Source organism: Myxocyprinus asiaticus, chromosome 10 (assembly GCF_019703515.2).
Source record: "Myxocyprinus asiaticus isolate MX2 ecotype Aquarium Trade chromosome 10, UBuf_Myxa_2, whole genome shotgun sequence".
NCBI lineage: Eukaryota > Metazoa > Chordata > Actinopteri > Cypriniformes > Catostomidae > Myxocyprinus > Myxocyprinus asiaticus.
The window spans coordinates 22810771-22824965 of record NC_059353.1 but is presented as its reverse complement, the minus strand read 5'-3'; the positions used below and the strand labels follow the sequence as shown (position 1 = coordinate 22824965).

The following is a 14195-nucleotide window of genomic DNA, read 5'->3' as shown; positions in this document are numbered from 1 at the left end:
GAATTCCAGAGAGGAGAGCTGTTAAAATGCCTCAAAGGCTCTGACTTGGTGATAAGGTTTTATTTAATGCAATGATGTTCATGCTCATCAAAAGCAGCATAATTATTCAAGATTCTTTTGCCAGCATTCACTGAGTAATTATGTTCCTCATTCTGAGAAATCTATGTGTAACAGAAAGATTCAGAGGAAACACTTGAAAAGCAAAAATGATGAATGTCTTTATGAAACTGATAATCTCCCTTCTGATGTGCATACTGACATATGCAGACTTGATCTAGACATTGATGTCAAATGGAATTACTTTATGGAAATCTGTTTGCTAATAAAAATGAAAATCTATTGCTCACAATCCACCATGCCATAGACAAATGCTTTTATGAGAATATTTGCCATTATAGTTGTCTAGAAAATGAAAAATGTGGTGGTTGCTTGCATATCGGTTGTCAACCACATCCACACTCATTACAGGGAAGTCCTCTTTCATTTTATGGTCTTGTAATTTGTCTGCTTACCTACTGCAAAATCTTTGGAATAAGCCAACTAGAAATTACACCACATGAGGCAAATGAAAGCTAAATGGAACAAGTGTTATACACTGTAAAATTTTTATTTCTGCCTGATCTAACCCATTCAATTAGTTTTGTTGGTGTAAACTAATGTTAACCTAATGTTGATGTTAATCAATAATTTTGACTTGAATCAAACCATTTTAGATGTTACAACATGAAGCACATTTATTTTATTGTATATTACAAAGTATTATTATTATCAGCAATCAACAACAGTTTCAGTTCTGGTCTTGAGTCTTGCAGATCCTAAATTACAAATGGAGAATGTGCAAAATAATTGGGTTTCTACCTCATATTGAAGTGCTGTTTTGCTTCTGCTAACAGATGAATAATGTGTGCCACTTCACTTCTTCCCTTTCCAACATCTTGGCAATAATAATTTTCTAATGTGGGGAGAAATCAATTTATCCCTACCATTTTTCTTCCCAGGTAAGCGGAACAAGTGATAGCATATACATCATACCACTGAGCCATTTTCTGCCAGTCTCTCTCCTGACTAATTCATTTATTGAGCCCTGTGGATGTTCTCATCATTGCACACCTAAAATTTATGGTTGGATTCAGTGTGAAGCACAATCACTTTTCTGTGGGGCTTATTTTGAGTCTACAGTATATTTATTTTCTGTTATTTGTAATAAATATGAAAGCTCATATTTGAGCTTTCACCATCTGACACACTGATATTTATGTATATCTAAAGGACACCATGGTGAAGGTTTGAAAATTAATATTTTCTTTATTTCCAGATTTAAACAACATATACAGATGCTGAACAGTGTTCAGCAACTTTTTATTTCTGTATCACTGTCAAGCAGAACTTTAAAAGTGGGTTTGATTGAATGCATCTCTGCGTGGTTATTCTATTATGATATGTACACTCTATGGTGTATCATGTTTACATCATATCACATTAGTATTGTACATATATGTAAGGCATGGTGTACAGTTAGTTGATCATCATTGCAAATTTAACCCTATGACAGGATGAGGATATCTTTTGGATGTCTTGTATCACCATGCTTTCTGATCAGCCCATGTTTTTGCCCTTTTCTTACCCAAAAAATCCCAATCCTGTTGATCTGGCAAGGGCTGTATCCAATTCATCAAAAGCAGATAACTGGCAAACTACATGAACCTCCCCTTGATCTACATTCAAAGTTAATTACTTGCTGTTGTGTTCTCTCCTTAGTGGCCACTGACTCATGTGAAATTAGATAAAGTTGTTCTTCAGGAGAGAGAAGACTAATCATTGTGATCACTGACAGTTTTATTGTGGAGTGATCGGCTACACAGCATCATTGGTCCCAAAGGACAGATAATAAAGCCAAATGTGCTCCTCAGCTGTTTCATATCAGGGATGCAAATCCTTATATATATATATTTTATAGAAATAAATAAATATTAACAAAATGTAGCCATTTTAAGAAAATTTAAGATTTTGTATAAATACACTGTATATACAGTAAGGGAGACCAGGCTAGTTGTCCCACTTTTTTGTTTATTTTTGAAAAATCTATTTCTATATAGGCAGATACCTTATTTGATCACATTTGCCTCTAGTGGTATGGTTATAGTTTTAGAAATGACTGAAATCTAACATGTTTAATTGGTGCACACAAAGTTTTCCATGTGATGTGGTTGTAGAGAGATAGAATCTATTGCATTGTAATTACATTTAAATTACTTGCATTTAATTACATTTTTAGTTATACTGTTAACTTTACCCCTAACCAAACCCTTACCCCAAAACCTAACTCTAACCCCTAACCTTAACCCTAACTTACTCCTAAACCTACCCGTACCTCAACCTCAGTAGCAATAAATGTGGGAATTTTGCAGAACAACATGTAGTTACACAATAAATACCTAGTCTTGTATGTATTAAATGTTAGTACATAAAAGTTAAGGTCACCTAATACAAAGTGTGATCTTTTTATTTATACTTAATCAGGTCAGTCAGGTAACCCCAAAATTTGCCTTACATGAAATATCTAAACGAACGATTTTATTCAAATCAAAAATATGCTTTAATATGACTGAATCAACCTGATAACAAAACCATTTTTAAGGGTTATATTAAACAGATTATGTAGAAATATAACAATTGCAGATTACCAGATTACTTTTTACAGTGCATGTTCTTAATTTTAAACATAAAATGTATCTATTTAGATGTGATAAAAAAATAATAATTATATATATATATATATATTCACATCATACAGCCAATGTGATCAGAGATGCTTAAATGCAACTTGACATTAGAAGGATGGCCATTGCATAAATTCATTCATTTTAAAATTCCATTCCGTTTCATCTGATTCCTTTCCTTCCAGCACTCCGAAGCCCATAAACTGACTGCGATATTCCCTTACATGTTCTCAATGATCAATAAATCATTGGAGTTTAAAATGATTTAGTGAGTGTCAGCACCCAGAGGGAATAATTACATAGTTTATTGGATTGCCATAATGAAGGGGTATTTATTAAATAACAGAAGAAGACATCGTTATCATCCTTCCCTGTATAATTAGGTTAAATATATAAAGAAATGCTGGTCACCCCCTTAAAGTGCTTTAAGATCTCCATAGATAGGCCTATATTGTCTTTATTTATGCAAATAAATGGGACAAGTTAAACTTGTTAAAAAAAAGAAAAGCTTTGAGATTTATAAAAAGACATGTTAACAAATGGGAAATGATTCATGAATACGAAGCAGTCAACCATAAAAACAGAAAATAATATGCCCATCTTAGTGCAATGACTCAATTTAAAATGTATTTCCAAGAGTTTCACATCAAAAGTTTCATTGTATTGAAGTGATTATTCTTCCTCCAGTGGCAGGTTCAGATCTGTTCTAGCAGCCTAGTCAACTATTACGTATTTGCATAATGGCAGTCACAAGTAACTATTGCACACTTCAAACCAGATTATCAAGAATTATTTTAAATTATTTAATTTTAATTTACACCTCTGTATGACACATCATGTGGAGTACTGATGTTCATGCTGAAACTCTTCACCTCAGATTTAGCATTAAAATCTTACAACGCACACACACACACACACACACACACACACACACACACATACACAAACAAATAAACAATATGGTGTTGAGATGTTATCTCAACTGACAAATGATTAGATAGAGCATGAAAAATGATGATGTTAATAAAATGGCATAAAGCCTTTGACATCCTCATTCTTTTGAGAAAGAAGTGTAGGAGTATTTATTTAAGCTGCTATGTTGATCAATCAAATAAGTCTTTAATGGGATAGTTGTCATCATTTAAAATTCTGTCATCATTTACTCACCCTCATGCTGTTCAAACTAGTACGACTTTCCTTCTTCAGAGGAACACAAACGGTGATATTAGGCAGAATGACAACCTTAGTCAGCATTCAATTTCATTTTATTTATTTTTTCTCTCTTCATACAATGAAATTGAATGGTGACTAAGGGTGCCATTCTGCTTAATATTTCCCTTTGTGTTCCATATAGGAGAAATAAAGTAATACATGTTTGAAACAACATGAGGGCGAATAAATGATGGCAGTTTTAATTTATGGGTAAACTATCACTTCAGATTGAGAATGATTCATACTCTGCTAATAAATAATGCAAATGCTACAGTTTTCTTCCTCTATAGCTAATACCAAAAAGCCCCTATTCATTATAATGACACAATTAACATATAATCTATACAACTGATTGGCAATTCCTTGCTAAAACACAGACTTAGAGAATCCAAAACACAATACATTTCCCAAGCCAGACACAGAGGAAAAGGCCATTGTGATACATCTGCTGGAATCAACCATTTCAAAAAGTTCTAAAATGTATAGCAGAGCAACTGCTAAAGTCCATATGGTACTGGGCAGGAACAGGGCAGCCTGTACCATGCCTGTTACTGTGACCCTCATTTGGCTCTTCTGTTGGGGTTGGGAAAAGGATTCACTGCTCTGTCCCATTGCTTTCATATGTCCACTCTGATAAAAAAAAGTTTAATAAAAATACATATTTTGTATAACAAATACAAAACATTGGACACCTGAAATAAAAAACGTCCTTTTTCCTTGACTGTTGCGGCTGCTGTTCCATTTAGTTTATATATAGTTGAATTGATCATGGGAGACTCAGTCAACAAAAATGTGATTGTTCCCATAGACACTGAAAATAGAAGTATTACCTGATTCAGAGTGAAGCCGGCATACAGAACAACTCTGATATTTCTCTTAATCCAGACTAAGATGGGGTGATGCTGTGGAACAACTGACATGAGGTAGAAAATGCTGATCCAAGCATTGCATGAGAAGTTGCCACAAAAAGTTTCGTAAATCAAAGCTCTAGTTATGGTTTGAAGCCAAAAAGGTGGCAGAACAAAAGCAATAACAATGGTCACCATGAGGACAATTTGTTGAAATGTGGAATTGCATAACAAACAATAAACAGGAGTCGCAGTGGATTACAAAGTGTTACTCCAGTGACTGGTCGCAGTAGGCAAAAAAAGAAGAGGATATTGCAAATATTGGCTGTGATGCAAACCAGTGTGCAGATTACAGCATATAGCCATGGCTCCATCTCGATTATTGCCTTTAATCAGTTGTATTTACTGGGTATAGACGCAGTCTTGCATATGTCTTGCCCTTCCGGATACATTCTGGCTTATATTATGGCAACAAAAATAAATGATATAAGGTCAAAGTAAAGTATGATGGCAAATTAAATGCGCCTTGACGGTCAACCAAATTATAAGCAATCAGACTGCCTGGCGGCAGGGCCGTAGCAAGGAATTCTGGGCCCCCTGACTATATATTTCTCTGGGCCCCTTACCTATTAAAGAAATACAGTTTCGAATTTGTTTTGGGCCTCCCTGTACCTTTTGGCCCCTAGAATCGTTACCACCTTTCACCCCAATAGCTATGGCCCTGCCTGGCGGATGATAAATTGAATGAAAAAATCCCAATAGACTTCTGTGAAGGAGGGACCCAAGCCAAATCTAGGGACCAGAATATCATAGACTTGGAGGTGGTCTCTTTTGACTTGGGCCATAAACAACCACCTAGCAACCCAGAATATCCTAATGGGACATTAGCAACACCCTGGAAACCACCCATAGCACTGCAGCGTCTGTAGTAGTGAGTATTGCACGGGGAAGCACCACTCACATGTTTTTCAGAAAACGTAAAAAATGCGTTTCATCTAGAATAATACAGGAGACAACTCGTCAACAGCAAGTTGTTGTTACATTATCCATCATCAACATAACTGTAACTAAGGACTTATTGCACACTTTTGCATATGCAAGATGCAGCTGACCTGTATCTCAGTTAAAAAAGTTTAGTTTAGTTTTGCCTTGGTTATTATGGTGAGCATGTTTTGAGTATCATCTTCACACAATATTCGAGAATCAATATATTGAGTTCAATAGCAAAAGGCCTATATTTAGTTTTTACCATATATTCTCCTCCCTGCCCAGTAGGTGGCGTTATGCACAAATAATGCAAATTGCCAAAAACAAAAGAAGATTGATAGTAAAAAAAAAAAAGGACTAAACATTGATCTATTTCTCACCCACACTTATCATATCGCTTCTGAAGTTATGGTTTTAACCAGTTGAGTCTTATGGATTACTTTTATGTTGCCTTTATGTGTTTTTGGAGCTTCAAAATTTTGGTCACCATTCACTTGCATTGAAAGGACCTATAGAGCTGAAATATTCTTCTAAGACTCTTTGTTTGTGTTCAGCAGAAGAAAGAAAATCATAAATATCTGGGATGGCATTGGGGTCAGTAAATGATGAGCAAATTTTCATTTTTTAGTGAAATATTCATTTAACATATCCTGTTCTTAAAGGTCTTTAAACACAAGCCTTTTCATTAATTCATGAAAAAACTGCTATAACAATAATTGTAAAGTCAGAAATCTGATGAATAAAACCAATGAATTAAAAATATCAATAATAGTAAATAAAACAAAAAACTAAATAACAATTGGGGTTTGAAGCAAACTAGAGCTTACTGAGTTTCAGTAATGAATACTTTAACAAAAATGTGGCACAATGATAAAAAAAGTGTCTTTTTTATTAAACATGTATTTACAATATACATGTACATTTACATTAATACAAATCAGTCCCTAAAATAATTGATATCAATAGAGGTACAAAATAGTTTAATAGATAATTATATGAAAGGACACTTCAGTTTCCAAAGAGAAAGAAAAAAGATCTGTCAGACCAGTACTACATGATACAGCTATCAGTGTTAGTAAATAATACAGTCCCAATAAAATAACAGCTGTTTGCCACTTACATGGAGTATCTTATGTATTTGACAAAAGCATGTTTGACAACAACTATTGTGTTAAGTTTGATAAACTTGTTGCTTTCATGGAGGTGGCTATGACAAAATCATGACAAAATCTTAAGTGTAAATACTGATTTTGAATTACAGGCTCATATTAAAGAATTAATGGCTACAGCTATTATCTATTTAGTCCAGAATTCCCTGATTTTCTAAGTTATCCAAGTCATTGTAGAATTGTAGAGTTGATCTGGTCAGATAGACATGTTATTGTTAACTGATGGTGGCGATTCCCTGACATTTAAGGTTTGGGACAAGGGAAACAAGATTGTCATAGGATGATCCTGTGACAATGCTTATCAGCTACAGTACCTATAAAGCTGCCCTTTCCTCCTTTCCCAGACAGTTTGGCCCCAATTCACATTTGTGCTTGTGATTCACACCATTAGCGACTCCCATGGCAATTCACAAGTCCTGTAATGTCACTTTGTGTGTTGAGGTTAAATGTTGGGGAATCTCCGCCATCAGTTCACAACTGATGAAGACATTAAGATGAGTCTTAAAGGAATAATTCACTAAAAAATGTATTCATTTATTCATCCTCATTTTTTAAAACCATATGAATTTACTTCTTTGGAAGACAAAATGAGATGTTAGGCAGAATGTTAGCCTCAGTCACCATTCTCTTTCAATGTATAGCAAAAAGATGCAAAGAAAGTCAATGTTGACTGAGGCTAACATTCTGCTTAACATCTCCTTTTGTGTTCCATGGCTGAAAGAAAGTCATAAGAGTTGGAACAACATAAGGGTGAGTAAATGATGACAGCATTTTTTGGGGGGTGAACTATCCCTCTAAGCAACAAAGATTTTTATTTTATTTTATTGCAGGCATGTTTACCTGCATGCTGACTTAAATTGTTACATCAGAAAAACACAAGATTTCAAAAACATGTCAGGATATGTTAGTTATCAATATGGCAGATATTTCACATCATAACACAGATGGGTATTATCTGGAAGTATCATGTTGAACTCTACAATATTTCTGGACATTTTTTTAAATGTTTGTATTATGTCATTTAACTGAATGTGTTTAGTCTTTGTTAGCAGCTTTTTTCATAAAAAGAAAGAGCTGTATTGTGTAATTTTCGAAACTATTTTAATTTCTATGGGCAAATGTAAATTGTACTACAGTATTTAATTCTTAACAATGCTATGAGGAATATACAATTACAAGCCAGGTTTTAACAGTCTGGTCCTTGTACTGTCCTCAACCTAAAGCATTGTAGTATTTGTCTAGTGTATTATGACTGATGTTGTGTACCTGCCGCTTACAATGTTGCCAGTTTGTAGATGTTTCTGGCAAACTTCAGTAAAAATTTTCCCAGGCTTCAAATACATGTTTTATTATTAACAGATGTCTATCCTGGAGTTAACAGTCTGAATCTGCATTCATGCAGTAAAGCCTGTTATGATGACAGTGTCACTTTCCATTCCAGTTCCTATCCAGAGGGCATATAATTAAATTATAAAAAACACCTCCTAACATATCACTCACATTCCAAAATTTACCTAATGCTGATTAATCCAACAATTGGGGCAAGCACGGTGAAAACTACAAGCTACTACTTACATAGATCAGAAGATTCCAACATTCCCAAAGTGAGGAAATCTCCAACTAACGATCTTTTCTGGACAGAAAGGGCCTCACCAAAGGTTTGCTAAAGCAGACGCAGGAGGAACTCAAAGATGAACTGAAAGCTACAAATACTAGCAAGAGTTTGTTAGATGTAGTACTCTTGCATGCTGTCTCTCATAGAGTTGTGAAGGTGAAACTCTGCCCTGTAAGCAGCTTCAAGTCTACATTGGTGCTCCTTTTCTTGGAGTCTTGCAGTTGTTTGAGCTTGTCGATGCTGGTATAGGAAACGGGCCATCACTCCCAGCACACAGAGGGTACTGAAGACTACAGCTGTTGCCACGCCTGTGAATCAGAAAGGATATTCAGGTGGGTATTTAGAATTGGAAATGCAGCCTTCATCCTTAATACACTAAATGGCCTAAAGTATGTAGACACCCCTTTAGAAAAACATTGGTTTAGCTAGGCCTAATTTCAGTAGACACATTTTGGCAAATGCTAAAATTTGCCAAAATAATTTGCAGTAGCACTAAAAATTGTGTTTTCAACTTTCCAGTGACAATTTCAGAACAGCCTTTGTGCAATGGTCCTGTGCACAAAGAGAGGTCCATAAAAAAATGGTTTACCGAGTCTGATCTGAAATAACTTGACTGCACTGCACAAAGCCTCCTGACTTCTTGATACCATCTCTTTCCCCTCTCCAAGAAATATCCTTTGATCATCTGCTTTGCCTCTTCTCTACTGTCAATGCATCTCTATACTAATTATTTTGTACTGCTGCAAACTTTCCGTATTGTTAATCCTACTCTTTTGATCTCAAAGCTGGCAGAGATGGAAAATAGAATCTGTGTTTTTCTGGTTTATATTCTATAGTTGAGTGGTGTTTACAGTTCAGGGATTTGTACTTTGGATGTGCATGCTTCACATGATTTGTGTCATTGCATTTTGATGTCAGGCAAACCGAAGAAGTTCCATGGTGTCTTGCGTATGACATGTCTGGGCTTTTCCCATTTTTTTGGATGGTTATTTTCTTTCAAAGCCACACATTACTGGTAGTTTAAAACACTTGTTTTAGAGCAGTGGCTTATTTACAGGTGAATAGGTGGTGCTTCACTGTTGCCTGGGACCCAACATGATGGATTAGTGTTTACAATACAAATGTGATGTGGTCAAATCTGAATGTGGTTTCAATGATCAAATCACAAAATGTTTTGGACCATCCATGACTACCTGCATTCAGTGCTGTCTACTTGTGATCAGACTGGCCAAGACAGATGTTAATACACCCAGGTGTGAATGGGGTCTCTGTCCTTCTCGGTCACACAGTCACTGTCTCCAGGTGTATGTTGATTATTCTTTTTTTGTGTGTGTGGATCACATCACGACAACTACCAGGTCCTGTAGCTTCATTCTTCATAATATAAGAAACCTTCCTCGACCAACTGCTCCACTCAGCTCCTTGCACAGGCTCTGGCTTATTTCTGCTAGAATTCAGATTAGTGATCATGTCGGCCAGCCGCTACAATCAGCCACTTTTGGGTGCCTATTTAAAGGAATAGTTTACCCAAAAATGAAAATGCTCTTATCATTTAAACACCCTCGTGCCATCCCAGATGTGTATGATGTTCTTTCTTCTGATGAACACAGACAAAGATTTTTAGAAAAATATCTCAGCTCTGTAGGTACTCACAATGCACGTGAATGGTGGCCAAACAATTGAAGGTCCAAAAGGCACATAAAGGCAGCATAAAAGTAATCCATAAGACTCCAGTTGTTAAATACATATCTTCAGAAGCAATATGATAGGTGTGGGTGAGAAACAGATCAACATTTAAGTCATCTTTTACTATAAATTGTCATATTCCCTGTTTTTGTGTTGACTTTTATGTTGAAATTCTTGTTTAGTTCCTGTTTCCTGTTAGTTTGTAGACCTTTTGTAGTTTCATTTTATGATTGGTTTTCCCCTGATTGTTTCCACAGATGTTCCTCCTTCCCTTGTTTGCCCCCATGTTTTTAAGCCCTAGTTTTCCCCTGGTTTCTTTGTCAGTCTTCACATGTGTTGTCTTATTCTGTGCTTGGTTTCCCATGTTTTTATTTCACTCTATTCTGAGTTTATTTTTGGTTTCCATTAAAAGCTGCATTTAGATCCTCAATCCATGTCTGCCTCGTTACATAAATCTCCACTTTCATGTTCTTCTTCTTTTGTTTTTGCTGATTCATATTCTTTGTGCATATCGCCACCTACTGGGCAGGAAGGATAATTTATAGTAAAAAAGGACTTAAATATTAATCTGTTTCTCAACCACACCTATCATATCACTTCTAAAGATCTAGATTTAACCACTGGAGTTGTGTGGATTACTTTTATGCTGCCTTTATGTGCTTTTTGGATCTTTACAATTCTGGCCACCATTCACTTGCATTGTATGGAGCTACAGAATTAGATATTGCTCTAAAAATCTTCATTTGTGTTCAGCAGAAGAATGAATGTCATACACATCTGGGATGGTATGAGGGTGAGAAAATGATGAGAGCCTTCTCATTTTTGGGTAAACTATCCCTTTAACTGTAGCATAGTGTTATTAACTATTTAAAGGCCAGTTCTCCCAACAAACAGCTTTTCATCTGACATATGTGATGTACAATACAGCTGAGTAGCTACAATGGTTTGGTTAAATACTGAAAAGGAGTTCTGAAGAAATCGGAAAATTCTATACTTGAATAGTCTCACACAAAATCCTACAAATTTACTTCCTCCTTTAATGGAAAATGTATGCCGTCAACACAACTAATCATAAACAATCCCTTGTGATGGTTTCAATGGAGATTTTATTACCATAAGTTACTGCACACAACAAATTATCAAAAAAAAAAAAAAAAGTCATTACACCTTTCTGAAATAAAGAGAATAAAATGGAAAGGTGAACAAAAACAATATGTGTGATAGTGAGAGCTCATTTCATACTTCACTGACTGTTACAAATGAAACAGAAAAAGCAGACAGAGGTGGTAAAACAAACCTCCGATCACAGCTGAATCAGGATGGCTGTCGTCTTCACGATGCTCGTTATCTTTTCCCACCTCCTCTCCATGATCTACAGGACAGTGGCACATGAATCACAGAAATACACAGCAACAAAGAGATACATTATCAATGGTGGATGATGCAGTTGTTTAATAAAGGCAAAATGTCTTGTCATTGCCCAATTACTGAATTTTGACTGAATTGTGTGATATAATCGCTTTGTCAGAGCGAGAGAGAGACAGAGACCCAATTGCAGAAGAACAATTCAAAGGATTTATTAACAACAAATGTCAACATAAACTGTGCTGGCAAAGTATTAGAATCCCAGCATTGGCTGCAGTAGCAGGAGGTGAGGAACAAGTCTGTGTGCACGTAGTGGGTGCACAGAGGGCAAAGGAGGAGTGTGTTCATAGACAGGTGTATGCGTTGTGGAAGTCAGGAGCAGATCCTTAGGAAGAGTCCATTGTAGCGTGGTGTGGTGCAGAGAACAAAGTTTCCTGACACGCGGGCAGAGACGAGGAATCCTCCACTGGTGATTCGTGGGCGGTGAGGACAGTCGTACAGCAAACTAGAAGGTAACCACACTTCCCGACACACGGGTAGAGACAGGCAACCAACAGATACACGAGACAGCACCAACTAGACAAAGAGTAAGGTTAGCTGCTTGACAGCACAAGCAATAATCTAGCGAAGACAGTGAAGGCACACAAGGATTAAGTAGGGAGTGCAATCAGAGTGGAACAGGTGTAGCTAGCACGTTAATCAGTGGCATGATCAGCGCTTCCCCGGGAACGCAATGTTCCCATGGAGACACTGATCATGCGTGCCGGCTCCGCCTGTGAGACATGAGAGAGAGAGAAAAAACAAAACAACAGAATAAACTGGCAAACTCACATACGTTTGAGGTAGGGTGGTATTTTGAGGTGGACCGCCACTGGACTATTGACCTTGGTGATGGGAAATGGCCTTATAAATTGGGACCCAGCTAATGTGAGGGCAGTCAGAGCGGAATGTACATGGAGGACAACCAAACCTTCTGCCCGCACACGTAAGCTGGGGCTTAGACTGATGTCGGTCCGCTGACCTCTTGACGCGAGCGCCAGTCTGTATGAGGGCTTCACTGGTGGCTTTCCAGGTGTGTTGGCACCTCTGCAAAAAGGTGCTGTGGCAGGGAGGAGGGCAGGGCCAGGTCGTGATGCTGCACACCCAGCCCCTAATCGAGAGGGATAAAGGTGTCCGGAGGTGGCAGTTCGGGAGAGAGAGAGAGTTACGGGCAGCTGCCCTGCATGTGTTTATGCTTGTGTGTTTAAAACTAGGGCTTTTTGTCCAATTTAACATTACTTTGATTCTTTGTCTGGTTCTCGCCTCCTCCTTTCCATTTTACCTTGTTACAGGTGTGTATAGATGGGACCTGAACATCGGGCTCTTGAGCAGGGAACAAGGGGGGCTGGTAGCCGAGGCTACACTGGAAGGGCGATAACCCCGTAGATGATGACAACAAGGAGTTGTAAGTGTACTCAACCCAGACTAAATTATATATATCGATGTGGTTTATGACAGCTACCGCTGTCTCCCTCACTGAGGGTAAATTGGGGAGGGGAATGAAATGAGCTGCCTTCGAGAACTGGTCCACTACAGTCAAAACGACTGTGTTGCCATGGGAAGATGGGAGGCCAGTTACTCGAGAGGCGGGTAGTAGAGTTGGGGTACTCGAGTTTTTTCAGAGTCCATGGCATTTGATTTGTGATGCAATGAATAAAATAAATAAATTAAAATAACAAAACAGAAATAAATGGACACTGTCTGTAAGTAGTTGTAGCACCCCCTGATGTCGTAGACGTAGCCAGAGTTTGTTTCACCGTGTTGAGCAAACACACCTACAGAGCGGCACACTCAGTCAACTAATACGCTTGAATGTTACTACGGAGACTGCTATATAACATCAATTACTGTGGTGGCTGGCATGACGAACACATAAAGACGGGTATGTAGCCAACGTACTAGAAACTACAAGGGACCTGCACAGCACGGGACCTGACAACTGGTAAAATCGCACGTGGTGTTTGTGCAGCCAAGACGGTGCTCGCATCGCAGATTCATTAAGTCAAGTCATCCACATCATGCCTCTCACAGTTTACTAAAAACAACACATCAAAACAAAAATTCAGAAATTAAATTAGTTAATATTGGGCTATTAAATCTTTTTAGGCGTAATGTATCCACACACTGGGTTGGGGAGTAACGGAATACATGTAATGTGATTACGTATTTAAAATACAAAATATAAGTAACTGTATTCCACTACAGTTACAATTTAAATCATTGGTAATTAGAATACAGTTACATTCAAAAAATATTTTGATTACTGAAGAGATTACTTTGCATTTTATTGTCATTTGTTTCATTTAATATTTAGTCCTTTCAGATGGAAAACATTTATCCATATAAATGATGTGATCCAAATTGCATTTGAACAGCGGTGAAACACTTTCTTAAGATGTGTTACATTCATACGAGCAGACAGAGAAGTAAGTTTGGAGCAGAAGAAATAGAAATAAACCTTGTGTAAATTGTCAACTTTACGCTAAGCTAAAATGCTATTTCTAGCCATTTTACATGCACGTTACCAGGCACGATCATATTTTTTTATAAAGAA

At 37.1% G+C, this 14195-nt stretch overlaps 1 protein-coding gene and 1 pseudogene across 5 annotated transcripts in view; both read right to left on the bottom strand.

Annotated features, from left to right (window-relative positions):
• Window positions 1-4181: 4181 nt before the first annotated feature.
• Window positions 4182-5154, bottom strand: LOC127447556 (uncharacterized; annotated as a pseudogene).
• A 1486-nt stretch (window positions 5155-6640) lies between these two features.
• Window positions 6641-14195, bottom strand: part of LOC127447102 (contactin-associated protein-like 5) — a 126267-nt gene continuing 118712 nt past the window's right edge. For all 5 annotated transcript variants that reach the window (XM_051708662.1, XM_051708663.1, XM_051708666.1 and 2 more), the window contains 2 exons: window positions 11535-11609; window positions 6641-8859 (listed from right to left, as the gene is read on the bottom strand). In XM_051708662.1, the coding sequence (XP_051564622.1) occupies window positions 8663-8859; window positions 11535-11609 (272 nt within the window). In that variant the 3' untranslated portion in view covers window positions 6641-8662. The remainder of the gene's footprint in view (window positions 8860-11534; window positions 11610-14195) is intronic.